Raw genomic sequence first — 26,885 nt, 5'->3', positions numbered from 1 at the left:
TTGGAGTGGTACCCTGAGACTTTGTGAATATTCTTTTTAACAATATTTCCACAAAACCACCATATAACCACATTTTACAGAGTGGTATTAGCATCCATTGGTGATCCTTGCCTGTGTATATTATTATATTGGTAGTTGTGAAATAAATAATATATAATTTACCATTCCTTCTACATTTTTAAAGCTGACATTCTATAAAGAAGACTTTTCTCTCCTCCCTCTTATGACACTGTTTTTTTGTTTTTGTTTTTGTTTTTTTAATAGTATCATTGTGAGCTCATAGGTTCTTTTCTCATAGGACATTTTGACCAGAAGTAAAGCGGTTCTTTTCTGCATATTTTTTCATAGTACTTAATATGAATTTATGGTCTTTTTCTTTTATGATACTTCATAATCAGTTGTCTATGTGAAATAACAGATTTGAGTAAATAGCATAGAGTGGAGTTCCACTAAAAACACTTGCCGCTGGGAGGCACCTGGGTGGCCCAGTTGGGTAAACAACCAACTCTTGATTTTGTCTCAGGTCATGATCTCAGAGTCCTGAGATTGAGACCCGTGTTGTGCTCTGTTATGGTCCCCATGATGTGCATGGAGCCTACTTAAGATTTTCTCTCTCTCTCCCTCTGCCTCTCCCCTGCTCTCAAGTGTGTGTACCCTCTCTCTCAAAAAAAAAAAAATAAATAAAATAAAATCCAAAAAACAAACACTTGCCTCTTCTCTAACTTTGAGGGTTTAAAGTTTTTTTCATCATTGACCATGTTTAACAACTATGGTAGTGATTTATTTTCATTTATGTTCCTTTGGTGACTTCAACATGAAATCAAATCTGGTATTATTATTAAGAATTCTTTGGGTAAAATTCCTGGTGATAAAACATCATACACAGAAATACACTTCTCTCTCCTTCTGCCTGACAACAACACACATGCATTTAATGCACTCTCTGTCTTATTTTTAGGATCGAAGATTCAATGATGAAATTGACAAGCTAACTGGATACAAGACAAAGTCACTATTGTGCATGCCTATCCGAAGCAGTGATGGTGAGATTATTGGTGTGGCGCAAGCAATAAACAAGATTCCTGAAGGTGCTCCATTTACTGAAGATGATGAAAAAGTAAGTTTTCATGCCTTTTGTGACTTGTATGCTCCTTGATCACTGATTGCTCTTTTCCCTGAAAAGGACAAAACTTGTGTGAATCGTTGTTAGATTAACCTATTCATGGATCAAAGAGCTTTTCTCATGTTACACAAAATGTAATAGAAATTTTGGATATTTCATAGAATGTGGTAAATTTGAAAATAATTACTTCATCTTTTTCTTAGTTTACTTTTCATTGCAAGCCTCAGTAGTATTCTTTCCTAGGTCTTTATCTTCCTTATAAGCAAGCTTTTTAATTGAGGATCACACCACCACCACACATGGCCCAAGGGAAGATAGGGAATTAGGAAGATGATTGTGTTTCAGAAACTCAACGCTTGCTCTTGTGTTTTCATAACTACTATGAAGAATTGTTTTCTCAGTTCTTTATAAAAATCTCAATAAAATGAATGTTATTTAACCATTATTCTAAATTACTAATTAAAAAAACATTATTTTTTGTCCCCAAAGAACAGTTGACTTTAGTAAGAAGTGATGTATTTTTGTTCTGAAATTTTAAGTTCTTTCACCACAGTTTATTCACCAGCTCATATTAAAAGAGAGACTCTTCAAAAAGCTGGGGTTCTTTCTGGTTTTGAAGCTCTTACCTTCATATTGCATAAAATATGGTAGGATATTTATGAAATTTGTGTAAAAGCAAATCTCAAATTAGTTTGTTTGATGACTGCCATATACCTATTTGATTAAAAAAGACACTTTATAATGTAACCTTCTGGATGTAAGCTTGCTATTTGCTAGTGCTAATTACTAATGCATTAAATGAATGCAAATGTTCTGGTACAAAAGGTTAGAGTAAAATATGATTATAAGGAGACAAGATTTTTAAGTGAAGAGAGTCCTTTACTGAGGTCATACCTGTAGTTAAATCTGAGTATCCCAAATCCCGGAAAAGGTTTATAAACCTTTGCAGTTTATGTCTTGAAAGAAAGACTTCTTTCAAGTAAGAGAAGATGTGTGGCATAGTGGCTGCATATAGGCACAGCAACAACAGTCTACCTTGGTTGAAATTCCTTCTTTGCCATAGCCTGTGTGACCTTGAGCAAGTTGCTTAGCTGTTCTGTGCTCCAATTTCCTCCTCTTGGAAGAGAGATGATAATAATAACTGTAGTAGTAAGCATCTCATGAGTCTATGGGGGAGAGCTTGATAGGACCTCAGACAATGTCTCACCAATTCAGTGAAAAACTACAGTGTGAAGACACTTGTGTTGGGGCTGTAGGAAGCACAAAGATAAATCCCAAATGTGTTATGTTATCCTGGCGCTGAACAGGGCAGAAGGCAAGATCATCAATAAGATGACCTAGAACATGCTATGAATGCCTGGGAAAGGGAAAGTTTATCACCTGAAGAACCTGAAGAGGCTTCTAGGAACAGGCAGCATTTGCTCTGATCTTTCAAGAAAGCCTAGGCTTCCATAAGACAGAGTCAGGTGAAGGTGAGGGTGTTTAGGGATGTATACAATGGAGGCTGCCTCATTCACTCTGCAAATGCTTCCATGGAATGTACTGATAAAGCAAAAATGTTATTTTGTACCAAATGTGAGAGTCTTATAATAATGTGCCTTTTATAAGGATTCAGATAATAGGATTCAAGTTTTATGTTTTTCCAAACATATAACCACCTGCCCACATTTCCCAAATAGTTTAGTTGATGGATGGTAGTTCTGTCTTTACTCTGCCTCCTTCATTTGAAAGGATCCTGTTATATATTTAATTCTCATCTCTGATTGTGCTTATGTTAGATTTGTTTTCTGGACTTCTCTTAGTGGTTGTTTACTTATGACCTAGGGCTTCATGGGCTCTGAATGATTTTCTGCACCTGGCTTTGTCTTAAACAGCATCAGTGTCTAGCTCTACTGAGAATGAGGGCTGGGACAGAGGTCCGGCCCCACTGTGGATAAATGGGCCTGGTTTGGGTGAGACACTTAATCTTGTGACTCTCTGTTTTTTCCCCATCAACTATACTATTCACCATTTACAGCATGAGAATTAAATATGATCATAAATTACAAATATTTTATAAAATATAAGATACTAGGTAAATATAAACCATAAATTTTTATTTTTAAATTACCATTTTCCCAAGAGATTTAAATGTTCTTCTATATTTGTCACTTATCCTCAGGCAACTTATTTCTTAGATTCAACATTGTTTGAGTATCACATTTCCTCCATGTGTTATATTTTTTCTCATTTGCAATTATCCCATGTGCCCACAATAGCATTTTATTTTTCAGCCTCTACAATTCCCTCACCTGATTTAAAAACCCTACTCTAGTCTTACTTCTTGGATGAAGTCTTAGCAGTTCAGGCAAGTTGATTATGACACTAGATGGAGAGTATTTTACCTCAACTTCTATATCTGGTTATTGTTCTTTCCTGCAAGGATTCTATATATTATAGACAAAACAGAAGTGGTGAAGAAGAAAAGCAGAAAACATAATCTAGAAATGATTACTAGGAAAGAACAAGATCTAGAACCTTCTTTCAAATAAGAGAAGATGTTGTGGCATAATGGCTGCAAAGAGGTCATAGCAACAGTCTAGCCTGGTTGAAAATCCATCTCTGCCATAGCCTTTGTGAACTTGGGCAAGTTGCTTAGCTGTTCTGTGCTCCAATTTCCTCCTCTTGGAAGAGAGATGATAGTAGTAATACTTATCTCCTGAGCTATAGGGGGGATTATATGAAAGAATACAGGGAGAGAACTTGGAAGAGCGCCTAGCACATAGTAAGTGCTCTTAAAAAATTAGCTCTCACTGATAGTACATCAATACATGCCAGATACAGTCTGGTCTCAGTTCAAAAACTAGCTCTATATAAGTGGTCTATACATTTTTATTAAGGATAGCCTATATACCAGTTCCACTATTGGAGTTACAACAATGAAATGAGGCATATGCGTCTTTATAAATTTACATTTCTCTCGTGTGATTGTTAATGCACAGAGTATTTTACTTGGCACAAGGAAAAAAGAAAAGTCTCAGCATAAGACTATGCTTATGCTAATTTGAATTCTACTTTTTAGAGTTATTTCTTACATATATGTCCACATGTGAATGTAGTCTACATTTGCCATTATTAGAGATTATGAAGTTTTTTTTTCTTTTTCTACATAACCTTGTTTGCTTAGTCACTGTCCTATTACTGGAAATTCGGGTTATTTCCAGTTTTTCACTAATTCAAAATAGCCCCTGAATGAACATCTTGAACAAATTACCTTTTTCTTTTGTGTTATTTCCTTGGGGTATATTTCAAAGACTGAAATTACTGAGTCAAAGGGCAAGAAAAGTTTTATAGCTCTCATTCCAAGATACAGATAGCTTTCGGGAATACTAAACCTATTTACAATAGTAGTAGCTTGCCTATACCTCTTTTTTTGCAGAGCCCTGCCAACTTTGTTCAGTCCCCATTTTAAAACTCAAATTAGTTTTCCTCAGTCTGCCAGCCAGCTTCAGACAACCTCCTCCCATACTCCCCAGTATTAACTTAAGCAACATAACTTTTAGTATGGCCTGTAAGTAAGGGAACAAGGAAGAGAACTGTAAGGCCCAAACTCAGTGCTAGGTAGGGGACTCCAAATCAGATAGTTTCCAAAGCAGATTCAAGTCTTTGCCCTGCTGCTTAGTAGCTGAGTGACCTTGAGCAAGTTGCTCAATCTTTCTTAGCCTCGGGACCCCCATAATAGCATTGTGGTGAGGGATAAAATAGATAGAGATGTAAAGTGCTTAAGGTAGCACTTACCAGTAAATGAACTTCATGAAATGTTGTCATCTATTTCAAAGTAAGACTAAAATAATTTGAACCTTTTTTGTGATTTTGCCACCATTTGTATGGATAGTGGGAAATTTATCGCACATTTAGCGTAATATGATTTGTAGATCCTGATATCTTAAAATGTCAGCTTCTGGAGAGTATCAGCTGTGTTGTGTTTGGTATAATTCCAAACATTTTACAATATGAGAATCAGTAAATTATTTACCCAGGATAAACCGAAAATTAAATGTAGTATATTCATTTCTGGGTTTTTTATGTATCTAAAGCAATTGTGCATAAGATCATACTGTGTTTCTTGAAAATTCAATGCCTATATTTCAGTGGCTGTGCTGTATCACATAAAGTTGATGGGAAAGTCTGGAAAGGTCATTAAGATAATTCCCACCAACCCTGCCTTCATCCAATGAAGGAATCTTCACTTGACAGAGAGTCATCCAGACCCTACCTAAAAATTTCACTTTTAGTGACTTTAAAATCATCATACTCTTTAAAATTCTAGCACAATAGCAGGAATTTTATCAGCACTGGTTAGAGTTTTGAGTGAAATAATAGTCTACCATAGACACATATTAATAATTTAAATTACATACTGACAAATTACTAGTTCTGTAAATCACATTGGAAGTGCACACAAAGGCAGATCATACAAAGGAGATGATTGGAATTCCCTGGTTTACTTCGTGGGTTTCTAGCAAATGTCCCTGTTCTTCAGTGATATGGGTAAGCTAGCTGATTTAGGTGGTATGATTATGCTGCTTGCATCCAATTAGTTTATCACTTTGGTATTCTTGGGTGAGTGAAGGGAGGCATTATTTTGCAGAATAAAATGAGACCTGGATGAGAGCAAACACTGATGATCTATCAAGGTGTGAGGGCAGACCAGATGAAACCTGGCCTATGGAAGTGAACATGGGCTCTCACCTGCCTTTCCAAGGCTACCCATACCTGGTCCCCAAAGGAACCTTTTCTTATTGCAGTGTTGCATAAAGACTCTGTCTATTGCAATCACTTTCCAACAGCTGCCATATCAGCAGTTGTAGCTTGAAGTTCTTTAGCTAATCTCTACAGGGTTTCTTTAGTGTGTGGTCACCACTCCCCAGCTCCTAATTCAGAATGTTCAGCTACCCTGCTGCTCTCCTTCATGCCAGCATGATCAGACACCCTGCCAAGCTGGGATGCAGCCAGCCAAACTTGGCTTCCCGGGACTGGCCACATTCCAGGAATTCGTTATGGAAGATGCTGCCCTGCCAGTTGGGTTGAGGATGGTGCACGGATGATGCTAATGAGACTTGCAGAAGCTGGAGTTTTGTTATTTACAGCAGGCCTGAGACTTCCAACCGAGAACTGGGAAGGATTTGATAAGCTCTTGGCTTTACACTTTTAAGCTGTTCCTGATTGTGCAAAGCTAATGTTTAGGATCCTGGTGAGATGTCAAATGTGCAAAAGGTATTACAATTCATTTTGGTGAGGAAGAGGGAAATTGAATATGTCTTGCTGATAGGAGTGACAAACTGGGGGTCCCCGAAGAATGCAGCTCACAGATGTGTGACTTGCATGGAATTTGACTGGCATAGGATTGATTTTTTTTTTTTTTTTAAGACTTTAGGTATGGCTGCAAGCTTTAGTTCTGCCATAATAGCCAATCCCCAAACAACTAGTCAGTTTAATAAAGTCAGCTTAATGGAAGCAAGACAGACAGGTTTTTTTCTGTCATCTTTTGAAGAGTTAGTTTCTATACAAAGGTACTTTTCAACAAGTACTTCTCAAATAGTTATTATTTTGAAAAATATCTTGTACACATGGCTAATAGTATTGCAATTCCACCAGGTAAGTTCATGTGCTTTCTATTAATGCTCTATAGTCTTTTGGATCCTCAAATGCTAAATGAGCTGTGAATTAACTAATTGTAAGAAGTGGCTTTTTTGTTCTTATCTCATTTTACCCCTTTTCTACCTATATTCCAATTAAGTTAGTGTCACCCTCGGCCTGCAAGGACGACAAGAAGCCCCAGTTCGGATGCATCTTCTCTCTCTTTATTTCCGCAAGTCTACACACTTATATACGCTTACATGACCAATCAGCGAGCAGGGTACAGGAGGGAGCGAATCAGGCTGTGCACCTAAACGAACAACTTTGCTAGCAACCAATGCTGTTTACTTCCTCTTTGGGCGTTCCGCTTAGTCTCACGAGGCAATCCTAACCTGGCAACTAGCCAGGCGCCATCTTTTAATGGCGGAGGCCGCCCTGGCCAGGGGCCTGCCTCCGACAAGTTAGGATCAGGTGGCAATGAAATTATTATTAAAAATCAGTGTTTAGGGATCCCTGTGTGGCTCAGCTGGTTAAGCATCTGACTCTTGGTTTTTGGCTCAGGTCATGATCTCAGGGTTGTGAAACTGAGCCCCATGTCAGGCTTGTGCTTTGTGGGGAATCTGCTTGAGATTCTCTCTCTCCCTCTCCGTTTGCCCCTCCCTCCATGATCTCTCTCTCTCCTCCCTCTCTAATCATCATCATCATCATCATCATCATCATCATCATCAGTGTTTAGCAAAAAATTTTTAGAAGTCCTCGCAGAAGGCTCTTGATTTCAAGTTATACTTGATCAATAAAATTCAGTCCTAGAAAATTCTGGATGAAATATCCTAACTCTTTGATCACAATACTTTATCTGCATTTAAATTGGCTAGTCACTGCACTATTTGCCTTTTAAGAGCTATTACTCAGGTCCCATATGATCACTGTGAAACTACAAGAGCTTCAGAGACTCATTTGTTCATATTCTATGTATTCGCTGGATTATATCTTACTGAGAGGTTCAGAAACAAACAAGATCTACAAGAAAACCATTTCCAATACAGGCCCTGTCAGAACTCAGGTTATCGTTGTGGACTTTTAGCTCTATTCTCTGCCTCTTCCTTAGGCAGTCTAACTTCAGGGTAAGAAAGCAGGTCTATCTGTTGGGACCATCTTAGGGGTTCACATTCGACAAAAAATGGTCACTCTGTTCCAGATTTGGTCTTGTGCTTGACTTATATTCATATCTAACTGCACAAAAGTCTCTTCATCTTTATCCTTTTCAAAGGTTTAAGTCCAAGGCTGACATCTCAGATGTAAGAAGACACTATTCCAAAAGTGATTATTGTTTGTTCTTAATAGTGGTTCTAGTATTTTATAGTGTAACATTTTTTCACATGTCCCTAATGATTGCAGCTGGATTTTGACTAACAATTTGGAAAACATATAGTGACCAAATAATCAGGCAGTTAAAAAAAAAAAATCAGTAATACAACAATTGACAAAATGAAGGGCAGTTTCTACCGGGTGCATTTTATATTTCAGATGCAAGTAACACTTGGTATGCATGTAAGTTTGCAGGCCCCTTGCAGAAATTCTGATGTCATCAGATGGCTGGTAATGTTGGCATATGTAATTTCCTGCTTTCTTAGTTTCTCTTTTTTATATTTCTAAGAGTTAGCAAGGAAATGATAAGTGCTTAGTTGCAGCATCTTTCTTTCTATGTCTTTCCATGTACTTTGCAAAACCTTGGAGGGTAGTTTGCATTTAGCAAGAACATGAAAGAGCAGAAACATAAAATAAATGAACTAAATAATTTACATGGTAGTAACTGTTCCAATGCAGAATGGAGAGGATTTTGAGTGATCATCGATCTGAACATCATTTTTAGCAGCTGAATAGTGTTCCATTGGGTGGAGGAACCATTCACTCACTACTGACTGAGCTTCTACTCAACACACACTATGTTTGAGGCACGGTCCCCAGGACTGGAGTTCAACTCATGAATAAGAAAGACAAAAATTCCTCCTCTCCGAGTTTAATTCTTGTGGTAAAAACAGACAATAAATGAAGTAACTATGTAAGTATATAACATAACTTTAAGCAGTGACTAGATGTACAGTTCTTATAAATTAGGTAATTCAATAATTTTTTTCTGTAGCTTCTACTTGTATGAGTGTGCTTTTATTAAGGCTAGGTAATATCAAAAGGGTTTACCATAAAATAGCATCTTTTACTAGGGAGCAAGATTTGATCCTGAGCTCCTTCTCAAATAACTATGATAAATTGTGATGGACTCTTCAACTGAATCTCTTTCTGTTTTTCTCTGAACTCCAGGTGTTCACATAAAGTATGTGTCCCTCTAGGCTGCCTTAGGTGCTAAACTTGAAGTATAAGAAAGTGTTGTCTTTTTATTGAGTTTACCTCAAGGGTCTCTGGGCTATATCTTCTCATGAGTATCACACTAGCATTATGGTGTCAAACTACCATCAACTGAACTGGGGGTGTTAAGAGACTTGATAACCTTAAACCTGACACTGCCAGGCTGTGGAGATGTAGACTGGATGGACAGGACTCTGGGGCATCTGGGAAGGAAAGGTCAGGCGCTGAGAGGAGTTCAGTACATTCTGATTTTCAGGGACCAATGATACATCTATGGCTTTTACTAGCTGGCGGGACATGGAGTACTCCTATTAGTCAAGTCACTTCTAAAAGTGCAAAATGACAAAAAACTGTCATATAAACTCTATTTCTGATTTATACATAGCTTGGACAAGGGAGGATGATATGCAATTGCAGATCAGAAATAAATAAGCACTTGACAGCAGGAAGAATTATTTCTAAAGAATTAGAACAGGGTGTTGTGGATTCTTTTTTTTTTTTTTTAAGATTTTATTTATTTATTTGACAGAGAGAGATCACAAGCAGGCAGAGAGGCAGGCAGAGAGAGAGGAGGAGGCAGGCTCCCTGCCGAGCAGAGAGCCCGATGCGGGACTCGATCCCAGGACCCTGAGATCATGACCTGAGCCGAAGGCAGCGGCCTAACCACTGAGCCACCCAGGCGCCCCTGTTGTGGATTCTTGGTTAGCAAAGCTTTCAAATTAAGACAGATTGACTAGTCTTTGAATAACTAGTTTAGTGTTATTGTCTGAAAAAAAAAAAAACAATAGGGTTTCTTCTTTTCACCTTAGAGGCTAAAATACTTGAATAGGAATTTTGAAAACTTAAGTCAAATTATTTTTTGATTAAAAGTGAAATTTAGGGGCGCCTGGGTGGCTCAGTGGGTTAAGCCGCTGCCTTCGGCTCAGGTCATGATCTCAGGGTCCTGGGATCGAGTCCCGCATTGGGTTCTCTGCTCCGCGGGGAGCCTGCTTCCTCCTCTCTCTCTCTCTCTGCCTGCCTCTCTGCCTACTGGTGATCTCTCTGTGTCAAATGAATAAATAAAATCTTTAAAAAAAAAAAGTGAAATTTAGTAGAATTCCAAGTACATTTGGCTATCTTTGAATTAGCCATCTTAGTTTTTCTTGTTTTATTTTTCCTTTCCTTTTGTGAAAGATTATTTTCAAATTATAAGAGTAATGCAAGTTTATTATAGAAAATTTGCAAAGTCCAAAAATAAAGGGAAAACTAAAATCACCCATAATCCTCACTTTCAGAAATAATTCTGTTAATATTCTTGGTGTATTTCCTTATATTTAACTTTTTTTGCCTATGAATGAAGATATATTTCCAAATTTGTATCATGTGGCATAACTGGTATTTTGTCATGCTTTGAACACTTCTTCAAGGAGGTAATTTATGTGTTTGCATTATGTTCTACCATGTAATTTTATAATAGTTCATTTAATCTTTTTTTTCCCCCTCAGCATTTAGATTTTTTCCAAAATCATGTTCTGGGCTCCTGGGTGGCTCAGTTGGTTGAGTGGCCTGCTCTTGATTTCAGCTCAGGTCATGATCTTAGGGTCTTAGGATCAAGCCCCTTGTGGGCTCCACACTCAACGGGGAGTCTGCTTGAGGATTCCCTCTCTCCCTTTCCCTCTACTTCTGTGCCTGCTCATGTGGGCTTTCTCTCTCTCTAAAATAAATAAATCTTTAAAAAATCATGTCCTAATAAATTTATAATGAATGAATTTCTTTATAAATAAACCTTGGATTCCATCTTAGGATAGCTATATTAAGTTGCTATTTTGTAGGTCAAAAATACTGGTAACTTTCTATGGTTCAAACTGATGCTTAGGGTTACTGGGTCAAAGAGATTGAACATTACTAATTTTTACAGTGGCCATGTTGTGGTATAATTGCATGTCACACAATGCTTTTATTTAAAGTATACAGTTCAGTGGTTTTTAGGATTACTTATAGAGACGTGTAACTATAACTGCACTCAATCTGAGAAAATTCTCATCCCCAAAAGAAACCCCATACCCATTAGCAGTCATTCTAATTTGCCCCCAGCCCTCTCAGTTTTAGGCAACCACCAATGTACTTCCTTTCTTTATGGATTTGCCTATTTGGGCAATTTGTAAAAATGGAATAATACAATACATGGTCTTCAATGACAGGCTTCTTTCACTTAGCATAATGTTTCCAAGATTCACCCATGTTGCGGCATGCATCAGTGCTTCTTTATTTCTTTTGTTGGCTGAATATTATTCCATTATATGGATACACCACATTTTATTTACCCATTCCTCTTCAGTTGATGGACATTTGGGTTGCTTCTGCTTCTTGACTATTATGAATAATGCTGCTGTGAACATTCACATACAGATTTACATTTTTTAAAATTAACAAATAATGTATTATTTGCCCCAGGGGTACAGGTCTGTGAATCATCAGTCTTACACAATTCTTAGCACTCCCCATAGCACATACTCTCCCCAATATCCCTCCCGCCACCAATTTTCATTCTTCTTGGATATGTACCTAGGAGTAGAATTGCTGGGTCATATGGTAGCTCTAATGTTTAACCTTTTGGGGAACCACCAGATTGTTTTCCAAAATGGCTGCACTATTTTCCATTTCCACCAGCAATGTTTGAGTGTTCTAATTTCTCCCTATCCTTGTCAGTACTTGTTATTATCAGTCTTTTTGATTATAGTCATTCTAGTGGGTACAGAGGGATATTTCACAGTGATTTTGATTTGCCTTATCCTGATAGCTAATGATGTCAACATCCTTTCATGTGGTTATAGGTGGAGCATTTATTTTTATGGTTCATGATAAATTTGACCTATTTTCCTCTCCAGAAAATGGTGTTACTTTTTGATGCCAATAGCCATATATCAACTCACTGAAACTTTACCAGCTTCAATATTAAAATTTTTTAAAGTTGTGTTATTTTGATTTCTAATTTCACTTTATTTCCACTCCTTTGATTTATTCTGTGTGTGTATGCATTCCATAAGGAATGAATTAACCATTGATCTAAGTTAATATATTTTTTTGATTCGAGAAAAGATTAAGGCACCTGGATGGCTCAGTTGGTTAAATGTCCAACTCCTGGTTTTGGCTCAGGTCATGATCTCATGGGTTGTGAAATCAAGCTCTGCTTGGGGCTCTGCACTCAGAGGAGAGTCTGCTTAGAGATTCTTTCCCTCTGCTCCTACCCCCACTCACACACACACATTCTCTCTCTCTCTTTCTCTAAAATAAATACATAAATCTTAAAAAAGGAGAAAAAGTAAAAAAGACTAGCCTGAAGCAAACTGACCTAAGCCAGTTGGGCCACACACAATTGTTAGGTTGTTCATAATAGCACCCGGGTACATCACAATGATTGCCAAAAAGTTTGCAGTAAGTAGGAGTTTGACTACTCCCTATCCTATAACTTTCCTACTTGATTTTTTTTTTTTAAGATTTTATTTATTTATTTGAGAGAGAGAGCGAATGAGAGGGGAGAGGTCAGAGGGAGAAGCAGATTTCCTGCCGAGCAGGGATCCTGATGCAGGACTTGATCCTGGGACTCCAGGATCATGACCTGAGCTTAAGGCAGTTGCTTAACCAGCTGAGCCACCCAGGTGCCCCCCTATTTGATTTTAATGAGAGGTGATCTCAGACCAAATTCTGCTGCTTATAAAGACATTTATTCAAACAAAAATTTATTGGCAAGTCAGGTCAAATAGTTCAGACACTGTTCAATAAGCTTTATAAAGTCCCAGCTCTCTTAATGTTAGGTGGTCAAAACACCTGAATATCTCAGAATCTCAGAAGCAGACTCTCAGAAGCAGAATCTCATTGCTCTTGTGGTGGACATCCGACAACCAGAATCCTTTTACCGAATGGCAGGATTGGATAGCCTCAGGCTCCTTCCTTATGGATACACATTTGGAATTTGCTAGATTTTTATACCTTATTAATACAAGGGTTGGGGGGATGTCTCTAGAATATTATTATTACCAATGCGCATATCCTGCATACCACTAATTTCAGTAATTACCATCCATATCTACTATCCATTGTACTGATTAATAAGCTATTAATTTCACCAGTGAAAGTCCATTTTTAACATTGGCAAAGCACCGTGCTATTAATGGCAGGCAAAACTCTCTGGAGCACTTGTAAGAGCCACATTTGGAGTATGGTTATTTGATTATGCCTGGAGGGCGAATTCTTGATAGGACAACTGCCTGTTCCTCAGTGGCATATTAGACCTGCCCCACTCCATGGGCACACATAATTTCACATTATTTTTGCTAAAGGGAAAGTAAATTTTAAACATAAAAGAGCATGGAGTATCTCTCCATTTTTTTTTCCTTAGAAAGAAAACAAGAATAAAGAAAACCATTTATTGTTTACTCTGTGGTAAGTGTTCTGCATACATTATCTCATTTAATCTCCAAAAACCCTGTGTGTAATTATTATCATCTTCATTTTATGGATGGGAAAACTAAATGTGAGAGATTTTAATAATGTGTCCAGGATCACTTGGTTTGTAAATGACAGATTTGGGCGTTGTCTCTGCCTGCCCATCTTCTTACGGCATGTTGGAATGCTTGGCAGATGTTTGTTATTTTCCTATTATTTCATCTTCACTTTGGAGACTTATGAATACTCCTGATGTACATGCATGGTTGGTTAAATAAAATGTGAGATTCTGCATATTTAATAAATTTCAGGGAGAGTGTATGACTGAGTAAAATGTAATTTCTAAATTACATTGCTGGAGGCATTTTGGCCTTTTATAAATATCTGTAACCAAGTTTGAGTTTTATGTCTATAAGAAAAATAAAAACACTAACAGGCTAAAGAGTTAGGAATTATTAAAAAATAATGACAGCTTCATATATGTATAACTATTAAGTAGGTGATTTAATATTTTCCTTTTATTCCATTTTCGTGTTTCACTGACAAATAAAACATTTTACATTTATGGTTTTTAATGTATTTTTTTCTCCTTGAGGATGAAAAGGAGGTGAGGATAAGTATGACTGTAGCTTTCTTTTGCTTTTTGCAAGTCAGAATTTGCAAATAGTGTTCAATTTCACTAAGCAGAGAAGTGAGGTGTTCCACTGAATTATCTCTAACTTAGAGGGCTGTTGTTTTTTTTGTTGTAGTTGTTTAGCAGAATTATGGAGTATGCGGTTTAAATGAAGCTACATTATGTTCTTGGAGAACTCAAATAGAATATAAGATGACTTGGTAGCATACTTTATAATTTTTATTTTAATAATGTATTTTTTTAAAAATATACTTGGACATTTATTTTTTTCTTTTCTTTTTTTTTTTTTTCTGTATCAGAGGTAGAAATGAAGCCATTTCTTTTTGTCATTTTCCATTATTTCCTTTTATTTCTCCCACATGTGCCCTGGATAATATCCTGGCTAGATATGATTGTAGGTTATTTGCACTGGCAGATTCTGATTCCATTGCCAATCAGCAACAATAGGAGCATTGTCTCCCCCCACTTTCATATTCTGCACACTCCATTTAGAAATGAGAAAAAGTCTCAAAGGTAGGCACTACTATATTACCAAAGCAGGCAGCAAAGTTCCCCCCGGGGAGGCCCTGAGCTGGAGTGAGAGCATGTTAAGAGGGGGAGAAAGTAATGAGCACTTTTGAAAAATGAGGTTATGTAAGTTAGAGCTGCCCAGAGATGCTCTGAAAGTCTATTAGACACAGTTCTTTGAAAGGGGTTTAAATGAAACTAAACGCAGTAACAAAACTCTCTCACTGGAGAGAATTTAAAATGATTCCTCAGAATTAATTGACACTATCAGAAGGCTGGAACATGCTTGTCTGTCTGAAAAGTGTGTTCAGTGTTTTGGAAGGGTCACTTTCTATAGTATATAAGTGACTGGAAAATCAATACCTTTTCTTTAAAGCTGCCACCTAGTTTGTAGCACTGGGTATTTATGTCCACCATGGCATCTGGGAAGTCGTCACTCCATCTTTAGTGCTTGACTATTTGGTTTACTTCATTTCCCAAACCTATCCGTATCTGTTTTCTTTCTGTCTCTTAAAAACAAAACAAAACAAAACAAATGAAAAACCAATGTGTTTCTAATTAATCTTGCAAATCCTTTAATACTGACATCAATTTTGTTTGTCATGATTTCTCAGTAGTGCTTCTGGTTGAGTGTAACTGAAATTTGTTCTAGGTATTTTGTCCAACTTTCTATTTCTAAACCCAAAATGAGCCTTTAGAATAAGCTGTGAATTATTCCCCCCATCATGAAGACAGAGAGTCACAGTCCTCGGATGAGTCTTTAAGTGTCCATTGCTCCTTTTTGTGTTTGGCTCTAGATTTATTTTAAAGCCTCAAGTTAGCAATTTGAAATGATACATTCATGATTTGGATAGTCATGAGACCATGGGAGTTTGCTGTTACTATTCTTTTAACTTCTGAGATAAGGTGATAGGAATTACTGTCTCTTTAAGACTGACTATAAATTCATTTTATTCTAGATCCAGAATATCCACTCTTTTAAGATTTAGTTCTGATACTTGTGGTTGTTGTCATGGGAGTTTCCATTTCTTTAGCTTGGAAGACCCATCCAGATGAAAGCAAAACTGTAAAAATTATGGCAAACCTCTGGTTTGCAGCATGGATTTCTTAAGTAGAAGAAAACTGGAAACCAAACTGTTTCTTCATTTCTTGTCTTCAAATTGTTGCCAGGGGGAAAGATTATGCACAGATCACTGGGTTAAGCAAGGGTTATTGTTCCCCCTGCCATGCACAGAGCAGTAAGTCATTCTCCTTGAAATTACATCTTCACTAGGACCAGTATAGAAAACATAGTTCTATTTCTGTTGGAAGTACAAGGTCACAGCCATTCACCTGGAAGATGATCCTTCACAATTATTCCCAGAAAAATACTTTGGAAAAATACTCTCTGCTCTTCGTGGTTCAATGATGTAAAATGTTTGTACTGAACTTGTTATGGGCACTAAAGGCAGGGAGCTTGTCCAACAGATAGACCTGTGGTCTGGTACTATATTTGGCAAGACAGTCAGCTGGAAGATGGCAGAATACATGCCGGTTCATTCCATTTACCATCTTAGAAGTTATTGGCAGCATCAATCATTATAATAACAGCAGAATTTATATTTGCAGAGGCTTTAATCTTCACACATATTTAACCCATATGCTTCTGTCAATATTCTTATGAGATAGGTAAGACAGTTGTTAATTTTTTTTATTACAGATGAGATAACTGCAGTCTGTCTCTTCTAGCAAGAAATTAATAGTGGAATTGGGACATCAGTGTGCTTTCCTCTCCAGCCTGGCTTGTCATTTTTTGTAAACAGTGCATTGACTATTCCCACTAGAAGGAGGAGAGCTCAGAGTAAAGAGTACCCTTTGGGTTAATTGTAGAAATTATGCCATTTACTATAACACAGTGTACAGCTAACTAATCAGTGGGAAATTGAAGATCATAACAATGAAATCACAGTTCTTCATGTATGATGAGCAATGAGTTGTTAAAGTGATAAAGGCAACATAAGAATTTTATCTCTTACCTGATAAATCCTCATGGAAAATTAAGAAACATCTGCTCTGAATGTGCGAAAATCGTAGAAAACAAAGACATTTGGGAAATTATTTTCTTCAAACTTTCACTTTACAACTAAAAAGAGAGAGAGAAGTTCAGAGACTTAAGATTATTTGCCCCAGGTTACACAGTTAGAAAATAACAGAGCTAAGAGTTGGATCTGTATCTTCAAACTCCAATCAATCCTGGGCTTTACTCTGTGCCATGCTCATGTTCGGCTGCCAATGGACACAGGGTCAGACCACAGTGACAGTCCCATTCACCTCTGGTACTCTGGTGAGCAACACCACATGGGGAACCTCATTTTATGGGTAGGAAAATCCTGATTAAAGAATGTCCCCAGTCATCTGTTGATGGACATCTAGGTTCTTTCCATAGTTTGGCTATTGTGGACATTACTGCTATAAACATTCGGGTGCACGTGCCCCTTTGGACCACTACGTTTGTATCTTTAGGGTAAATACCCAGTAGTGCAATTGCTGGGTCATAGGGCAGTTCTATTTTCAACATTTTGAGGAACCTCCATGCTGTTTTCCAGAGTGGCTGCACCAGCTTGCATTCCCACCAACAGTGTAGGAGGGTTCCCGTTTCTCCGCATCCTCACCAGCATCTGTCATTTCCTGACTTGTTGATTTTAGCCATTCTGAGTGGTGTGAGGTGATATCTCATTGTGGTTTTGATTTGTATTTCCCTGATGCCGAGTGATATGGAGCACTTTTTCAGGTGTCTGTTGGCCATCTGGATGTCTTCTTTGCAGAAATTTCTGTTTATGTCCTCTGCCCATTTCTTGATTGGATTATTTGTTCTGTGGGTGTTGAGTTTGCTAAGTTCTTTATAGATTTTGGACACTAGTCCTTTATCTGAATGGATCAAGAAGATGTGGTATATATACACAATGGAATACTATGCAGCCATCAAAAGAAATAAAATCTTGCCATTTGCGACAACATGGATGGAACTAGAGCGTATCATGCTTAGCGAAATAAGTCAAGCAGAGAAAGACAACTCTCATATGATCTCCCTGATATGAGGAAGTGGTGATGCAACATGGGGGCTTAAGTGGGTAGGAGAAGAATCAATGAAACAAGATGGGATTGGGAGGGAGACAAACTGTAAGTGACTCTTAATCTCACAAAACAAACTGAGGGTTGCTGGGGGGAGGGGTTTGGGAGAAGGGGGTTGGGGTTATGGACACTGGGGAGGGTATGTGCTTTGGTGAGTGCTGTGAAGTGTGTAAACCTGGCGATTCACAGACCTGTACCCCTGGGAATAAAAATATATGTTTATAAAAAATAAAAAATTAAAAAAAAAAAAAAGAATGTGCCCAGAAGCAATTAGTACGTCAGTCGTGTAATGTCTCCCAAGTGCTCTTTGTCTGTCTTCTCACAGATGTAGGAGTCTACAGTGTTTCTGCTTCCACAGTGAAAAGGATTTGTGGAATATCATCTATATATTTCAGCTGTAAGAGCTGAGAATTAAAAAAAAAAAGGAGACTAAAAAAAAAGAATTTCTGTTCTTCAGACAGTATTGAAGTAAAGTACATATTGTCATGTTCTTTGACAATCTCAGTCATGCTGGAATCATGTCAAAATATTCGGTGAGATTCTAGACTGGCATAGTTTTGACACTCTCAAGCTGATATTTGGATAGAGCAATGTTATACTATGTCAAATTGAGGAATCTTCAAAAAATTGATATGCAAATCAGCAGTCTACTTGGCTTAAGAACCTTAAAAGGGGTTACAACTATTTAACTATCTACTGTGATCATTGATTTTTGATAGTTAACACAATATATTTAAGAGAAGATAAAACTCAGGCGCCTGGGTGGCTCAGTTGCTTGAGTGACTGCCTTTGGCTCAGGTCTTGATCCCGAACTTCCCAAATCCAGTCCCGCATGGGGCTCCTAGCTCCTTGGGGAGTCTGCTTCTCCCTCTGACTTTCTTCTCTCTCATGCTCTTTCTCACTCATTCTCTCTCAAGTAAATAAATACAATCTTTAAAAAAAAAAAGAGAGAAAGAGAAAATAAAACTCTGGAGTAAAACTATATGGAGTGTACTCTTAACAACTCTAAGAAATAGAAAATATTGGTGAAAATGTGTTTTGAGTAAGTAGGAGGCACAGGTTTATTGGAAAGATAAATAGTGTGAGTGGTAGGAATATTTTAGTAGCTTCTCTTTATCATCTTACTGCATGAAACATTGTGTTTCACGTGTTTTTGATGCGGCATTTTCTCAGAATTAAAGTTGTTAAGACACCCTGTAATCTTGTCCTCCCTTTAGCCCCCATCCCAATTCTGGGCAATTTTTACTTTCCACTTTATTAATTTATATGCTGTTTGGAAACTTGTAAACTTTGGGTCTGTATTGCTTTTATTTCTGAAATGAATCTTGTTTGGTGGTGTATTGTTTTGATATATTGCTGGGTTTGGTTCCCACTTGATAAATAAGATCGATCTATAGCTTTTTCATATTATTTTTTTGAAGATTTTATTTTTAAGTAATCGCTACACCCAGTGTGGTGCTCAAACTCACAACCCTGAGATCAGGAGTCAAGTACTCTACTGACTGAGCCAGCCAGTTAGTTCTAACTCTACTATTTTTATGAAGATTATTTAGGCATATTATTTTAAATTTAGGGAAAAAGCAGTAAAATATTGTTTAGTCTATTACAACTGGGAAGTCTCCACAGGGTTATCAGATAGTCCCCAAAATCATTATTAAAAATAAGTTTTACTCTAAGTGTAATGTGCTATTTACAGAAGAGTTAGAAATTTAATTAGGGTCTCTTGCACAGTCTGAAGCTGACAATAAGAGATTTTATTATGGCCCAGATGTCCTTCTCCCACATATCTAATACCTACTCAATTGGAAAGGAAACTCAGGAAACTTACAGGAAGAAGACAGTGCTTTTCATTTAAGTAGATGTTTTGCAGCACTTGAAAACTCATTCCCTCATAAGAATCTACAAGAGTCCTGTCTTGATTGACCAAGAAGATATTACTGAATGACCCTTTCTACAGTTTGTTTTATGGAAACAATACATGTATTTTCATTTCCAAATACAAAGCTGTGTTATGTTCTAAATATTTTTCAAACTATCTTGTCAGAAACTTATAACTCTGAAAATCACTGCTCTAAATTTCTACAGTAAAAACCATTAAGTTTTGTTGTTGATTGAAACCACATGATTTCAAAGGGAAAAGTGTCACCATTGTGACTTTAAAGGTGGAATTGCAACATCTGAGATGCAGAAAAGTCAAGACACAAGTGAATTCTCATTAACTGTTATTTGATTGGAATAATTCATGTTTCCTTCTGAGGTGAGTGCATGGTTACTAACCATAAGTAGTTTGTACTGCATTAAGTTACCCACTACTTCTCCTATCTCCATTGGTGATGGGATGAAGTTTACCAGAGAAATAATGTCTGTTTTGCTTATAAATATAATATATAAACACAAATTTTCAAAGCTGAAACGGTAGTAGTGTACTTTTAAGGTTAGAACAAAATGTCACACAGTTGACATTTCCTCTCTCTCTTCCCTCTCTTCTTCTCCATCTAGTTCCATAAAGGATTTGAGACAACTGATGGGAAATATTAGGATATGAGTAGAAGTCTCATTGCCAGATGAGGCAATGAGCTGGACGTTCTTTATGGCTCTTTTTTCCTTGTAGATTTTGGGGAATATAAGGGCTGAATTCTGCTTAGATGTGGCAGTAGTTTCTGACTACATTCAGTCTTGACCAGAATGTGTCATTGATCCACCATCTTTCTGGCATGGGATGGGGCTGGAATATCCTAGTGACTCCTAGTACTGAGACAGATGCTCCCAGGTCTCAGGTTGAAGGAATTTCAGACCAGGGGCAGTGACTTACTGAGAATGCACAAGACAAATAACATTATTCAAGGAGATAAAACATTGTGTGATCTGCCAACCAGGAAAGCTGCTATCTCGAGGTGGGGAAATTTGTTAACATAATGAAGAATATTGTTAATGTATCAGTACTACCATTAGGATTTGGGCTGTAGTAGGTCAATTAGTGGATCCATTTCCCTACCGTGTAAATGGCAGAAATCCCTGATTTGTGCATGAAGGAACACACAGGAAAAAACCAAATCCTGTTTTACAAAGGAAATGAGCTTTCATTTCCTTTCTTATTTATAGCTTACCTTGGGGTGTGATAGGGAGATTTCGCTTTGGGTGGAGTATTCCTCTGAACTTCATTCATTCTGTGCTATGGCTAATAGCTTTTTCTCATAACCACATCCAGGATTGATAACTGCATAGGAAACAGCATTCCACATCTCTAGTGAGCTGCAGCGTATCTTTCTTGAAGCAAAGTGAATTGCTTCAATTGTTCTTCTTCTGTATTTTCTGATGTAATAGAAGTGCTAAAGCTATTGATTGCGTTAGACTGTCTGATGGATACTGAAGGCCATTTAATAGCATGTTTCAGAAAACAACTGAATCAGACTCTGAGCTCACCAAAGTTCATCAGGAAAGCCTATTTCCCCATCCTCTCTATCATACTGAAATTTTATAAGCATAAGTGGTGTGTTTTTATGTACAGAGAACACACTATCCTGGGTGTATCTGGAAGACTTTGGTTACTTTTGAGCAAGGGAAAAATAACAGGGCTACTGAAGACCTCAAGAAGGTATCAGAGACTCTAACTTCAATATATCTCTCTCCCGCTCATTTGTTGTAAGAATAGCTTTCTCCATGGCTGCTCTCTGTGAACCTCGCTTGACTTACCCTTTTGACTTCCAGCACTAATTCTGTCTTACTCCAAGAGCCATAGACATTAAGAGAGCATGGGCTCCCACATGGGAATAGGCCTAGATAGTTCAGACTCTGTGGCAGGACCAACAATAGCAATTGTAGGGCCCAGTGCAGAATGAAAATGCTAGACCCCTAGTTTAAAAAGTATTAAGAATTTTTAGGGGCACCTGGGTGGCTCAGTCATTAAGCATCTTTCTTCGTCTCAGGTTATGATCACAGGGTCCTGGGATTGAGTCCTGCATTGGGCTCCCTGCTCAGCGGGAAGCCTACTTCTCCCTCTCCCACTCACCCTGCTTGTGTTTCCTCTCTTGCTGTCTCTCTCTCTCTGTCAAATAAATAAATAAAATCTTTAAAAATTAAAAAAAATAAGTATTAAGAATTTTAAGCCTGTGACAGTAGGGAGTGTTAAACGAAGCTCAGGACTCTTCTAAGCATGGAGTACTCTGTGACTCCAGGGGTTGAATGCCTGGGAAGCTGGCCCAGCTCATTGGTCTAGAAATCCAGAGAGAGATGGACTTGCTTTCAATCTACAGGGTTTAAAAGCAATAATGGAATTAATAAATTTTTTGGATGGCATCTCAGAAAATTAACTTTAAGGAAACCACTGAATTGCAAGGTGGATGATAAGAGCTTACACTCCTTTATTTAGTAGCAAACTCCTTCTTCTGAGAAGTTTCACTGGGTAGATCCAAGAGTTTTTTATTTGTGCCAGCCTCGGAGTCAAGCAGATCCATGGAGGCATTGAGAGGCGACTCCTGAAGGCCCAGTTTGGGTAGAGGTGACATTCTCAAATTCCTGGGATAATCATAGAAGGCTCAAAATCAATGTTTTATTTATGTCTCCAGACCTGATTTGCTTTAATTAGTTAGAGCTTTAGAGTAAAGATTCTCACAGAACTTGAAGAGATAAGAAAACTTCTCCTCGCAAGATCTGATGTGTGGCAGTGGTGGCACCCAGTGACTTCTCATGTTTAACTCACTAGAAATTATGTTTATACTTAAACTCTCACTAGTGACTAGTTTTGCACAGCTGCTCAGCTTTCAATGGATGGACTGCGACAATGGAGGAAAAAGCATTAACTACTCTGAGGGAATGTTCTAGAGCCATTGAAAAGCTAGTGAAAGTATTGTCTGATTCTTTTTGCAATAACACAAAGTATTAAGGAAAAAATGAAAACATATAATAAATGATAAAAATTAAAACACAACAGAGAAAGTTCTTCTAAATTTCTATAAGAAGAAAGTAGACCTTATCTTTTTAATGCAATAGTGACACATAGAATATTTATTTCCAAACAAAATAATTCTAGAGACAACAGTCTATCTTCTTTCTTTCCCCCTCCATTTTCTGTTCATCTACCAGTCAAATAAAACATCTGCTTATTTCTGATGAGAACAATAGCTCCTGCAGGGACGTGAAACTAACATTTACAGAGCGGTTCACTGTGTTAGACACCTTTGTATATAACATCTCTGCTTTATGCGATTACCCAGTTTGCTCTGCATCATTGTACTTGGAGATAGGGAAAATTTGGTTCAAACAGTTCATTACTGGGTATTCCTCAGAGTACTGATTCTGTAAGTTCTGTGATGTGAAATATTTGGGAAAATACTTGATTTTATCAAGCATTAGGGAAGAGGATGAAACTTGGAGTATATATTTGACGCTTTTTGAGGCTCTTGTTCGTTGTCCTTTTCCCTCTTCTTCCCCATGGCTTCTGTGTCCTTGGTACTCGCTGTAGGAAAATCTGCCGTCAAAAAGCAATAAAGAAAACAGTATGCTCTATAGCACTGAAGACATCTGTAAGCCTAGCAGACAGAGGTCTTCATGGAATCCTTGAGATTTTACAGTGTAAGCAGATATCAATGGGTAAATCTGCCTTTGTTTGTAAACACTCAGAAGGATGTAGCTTTAGGAATGTTTGTTGAAAAAATTAGACACTAAGTATCATTCAGCTTCCAAAGTTAAGATGTTAATTTCCAAGATTTAGATCAGTTATAAACTAGAGTTCTTTCAGTAAAACCATGTTAATTTAAAGTTATTGTATATTCTGTATAATCTAAAAGATATGACTGTACTAGATAAGATAAAAAATAGGATCACAATCATAGATAAGAAGACTTCTTATCTGATATGATCAGGACTGGTAATTGGTTAGTTAAGCCCCAAATTGACTGAAATAATACTTTGCCTCTTAAACATTTTGTTTTAATTTAAAATATTAATGAATATTCATTTGGTAATCTCATCTTGTTGGGTACTGTGTTTCCTTTGTGGACCCACTAACTAGAGGAACACTTTGTTTTCCTTATTTATTTATTTATTTATTTATCTTAATTAATTTTTTATTTTTTATAAACATATATTTTTATCCCCAGGGGTACAGGTCTGTGAATCACCAGGTTTACACACTTCACAGCACTCACCAAAGTATTTATTTATTTTTTTAAAGATTTTATTTATCCATTTGACAGAGAGAAATCACAAGTAGACAGAGAGGCAGGCAGAGAGAGAGAGAGGGAAGCAGGCTCCCTCTGAGCAGAGAGCCTGATGCAGGACTCGATCCCAGGACCCTGAGATCATGACCTGAGCCGAAGGCAGCGGCTTAACCCACTGAACCACCCAGGCGCCCCTTGTTTTCCTTGTTTAAATCATAGATATGATCACTTGGTTTGATTTAAAATGGAGCTAGAGGTAAGAGGAACTTGTGAAGAAACCTAAAGAAATCGAGAATTCTTATAGGCTTTTATGATTTTTCTCTGATTTTTTATACAGCTATTTTACCCACAAGTAACTTGAGAGCTCTTATTGAAGACAAAATTTTATCAAACTCTATGGCTTTTCCCTTAATTTTCCTAGAAAAAAATAAAATAATTATTTTTTCTTGTTTTTTTGGCTTATGTTATAAAAAGCATATTTGAACTTAACAATAAGTGCAACTGACCCAGACAGGTTTGGGAACAAATACAACTGGCATGTGGTAAGCAAACCCAGCTAGTGGGAGCAGGTAGATGCAGAAGTATAGGTTCCCGGGCCCCAAACTTGCATCATGGCCTGGATATGTCTGCAGCATCTTCCACGTTGAGACATTCATGGAGCTGGGGAGTCAAGCTCCTACCACCAAAGTAATACACTCCCATTCCTTTCTCTCTTCTTAGCCATGTAGCGTAAACTGGTTTGGGAACAAACTGTGGCAATCCATTAATAAGGCTTAGTAATGTTAAAATTCAATAGTCTTAGTGATTATTTTCCCGAAAAGGCTTATTTTTCATCTACACTATTCATTTTAGCTGCCAATCCTGCTTGACATGTAGATTTTTGAAGAAAGAAAGCACTACTTGAACTACCATAGCCTGAATGGCTAATAGGCACAACACAGTGTCCCATATCAGAAGCCATGGAGGAGAGCTCCTGAAAATCAAATATGCATTTAATTTCAGCTTATCAAATGCCAGTACACTTACTAGTTTATTTGAGCAACTGGAGTGTATTTCACAAAAGGGGCTATTTGTGCAGTTTAGAGGTACCCGAGGGCAGTTGGAAGGCTCTTAGTAAGAGTTTTTGAATTTCTACTATATGAACTGCAAGGTGGTTAATAACGACTAAATTGGGACTTAGAATGCCTATGTAATGTGCCAAGACCAAAAAGCTGGGCAACTCTGGAGTTGGGCTGACCTCAGGGAACACACTGCCAAGCATCACGCCTCTACCTCTGCTCTACAAGGCAAGCCAGGGCTTTGGCGTAAAGTATTCTTGAATTCAAAGCTTGGCTCTTTGACTCAGTAGTTGTGTAAACTTGGCAAATTATCTTTGTTTCCTCTTTTTTAACAGGGAAAGCATGAGTACTAATCTTATGGGATTTTCTGGCAAGGTTTATGTGAAAGGATATCTACTTATCACAATGCCTAGAGTCTCATAAGAATGTAATAAATGGTAAGCTTTATTATATTATTATTTTTATGACTTTGGGGACATAAGAATTAGATAGATTACTAAGGCCAAGGAACTTTTGATTTAATTAGGGACTGAAACATGTAAGTGGGTGCCAATTAATGTAGAACCAGCAATAAAAGCATTAAGAATAAAACTCCATAATTTGAAAATGCTCGAAGGAGGCACAGGCATAGCCTTGATTTGCTTTCTCTCTGGGCTTGCTTTGATCCAATTAAAAGTGTCCATGTAATGGAGAGCCTGGTAGCTTAGTTGGTTAAGCGTCTGTCTTTGGCTTAGGTCATGATCTCAGGGTCTCTGGCTAGAGCACCACATCAGGCTGCCTGCTCAGTGGGGAGCCTGCTTTTCCTGCCCCCTTCTGCTCTTTCCCCTGCTTGTGCTCTCTGACTCTTTCTCTCATTCTCTGTCAAATAGATAAATAACATCTTTTATAAAAAGTGTACATGTAATATATACAAATATGGAACCATTATGTTATACAGCTATAACTAATACAATGTTATAATTTAATTATATCCAAATTTTAAAAACTGTGCCTATGCCATTCTTACATACCTGCAGCAATATGCTATTGAGTTCACAAGAAAATTAATAATTCCAGATTTTTATATATTTTTATATATATTTTTATATATATTTTCATTTGCCCTACTCTTATAATCTTTTTAGATTAGCAAACAATTTCTTGCATTTTTGCTCTGCATCATTTTTACTCTTCCATTCAGCCCCCGTCTAAAATCAACACAGTTATTAAGGCACTCTCAAATTAGAGTAGATCATTTCTAGTGATTGGCACATTTCAAATTTGTATAAAAACTGCTTTTTTTTCTCTTAGCCCTGCAACAACTGAACAGCTGCTAAATAAAAGAATTTCTAAGAAGGAAATATGAGTACCAGTGTATTAAAGAGAAGATATGTTGCTAATTTGTTTCACTAATTGATGCTACTTTGGGAGTTGGCTTTATCATGCCCTTCTGATTAAGAGTCCCTCATTGGTTTCAGAATATTTTATCTGGAAGGTCACTTTTCTCAGCTGTCAATGTCAGTTGCCTTGCTTAGTTGACTGAAACAATCAGATTACACAGACTTGATGACTAAATGTGTTTATTTTATGGTCATATCCAGTGAACCAGCAGTTCTTAGTTTTTGGTTTGTCTTGCACTTCAACTATAAATTCACTGGGGCCATGTATTTAAAAACAAGAAAGACTAGGGAACTTAGAACCTGTGAAAAAGTTTTCTTTAGCCCATCAAATAATAAAACCTTCATGAATTTGTGTTTCATTTTTCAAGTAACTAGTTCATTATAGTAAATAGTAGGAGTCTTTAAAGTGGCTTCTTAGGTGTAGTGGAAGACCTGGAGTGTTTTCTATGTAATCATTATAACTACTTTCTTTCCATTTATGTTCTCTTTCCTCATCCTCATTCTGTG

The 26,885-nt window shown here is 37.3% G+C and overlaps 1 protein-coding gene across 1 annotated transcript in view; it reads left to right on the top strand.

Annotated features, from left to right (window-relative positions):
* The window catches only part of PDE11A (phosphodiesterase 11A), a 387,189-nt gene that overhangs the window by 52,464 nt on the left and 307,840 nt on the right, over nt 1-26,885 (top strand). The window contains exon 2 of the mRNA XM_032356042.1: nt 959-1,117. Coding sequence (XP_032211933.1) covers nt 959-1,117 — 159 coding nt within the window. The remainder of the gene's footprint in view (nt 1-958; nt 1,118-26,885) is intronic.

Source organism: Mustela erminea, chromosome 8 (assembly GCF_009829155.1).
Source record: "Mustela erminea isolate mMusErm1 chromosome 8, mMusErm1.Pri, whole genome shotgun sequence".
Classification (NCBI taxonomy): Eukaryota; Metazoa; Chordata; class Mammalia; order Carnivora; family Mustelidae; genus Mustela; species Mustela erminea.
Note: the sequence above shows the minus strand (reverse complement) of the source record. Positions and strands in the feature narration are given on the sequence as shown.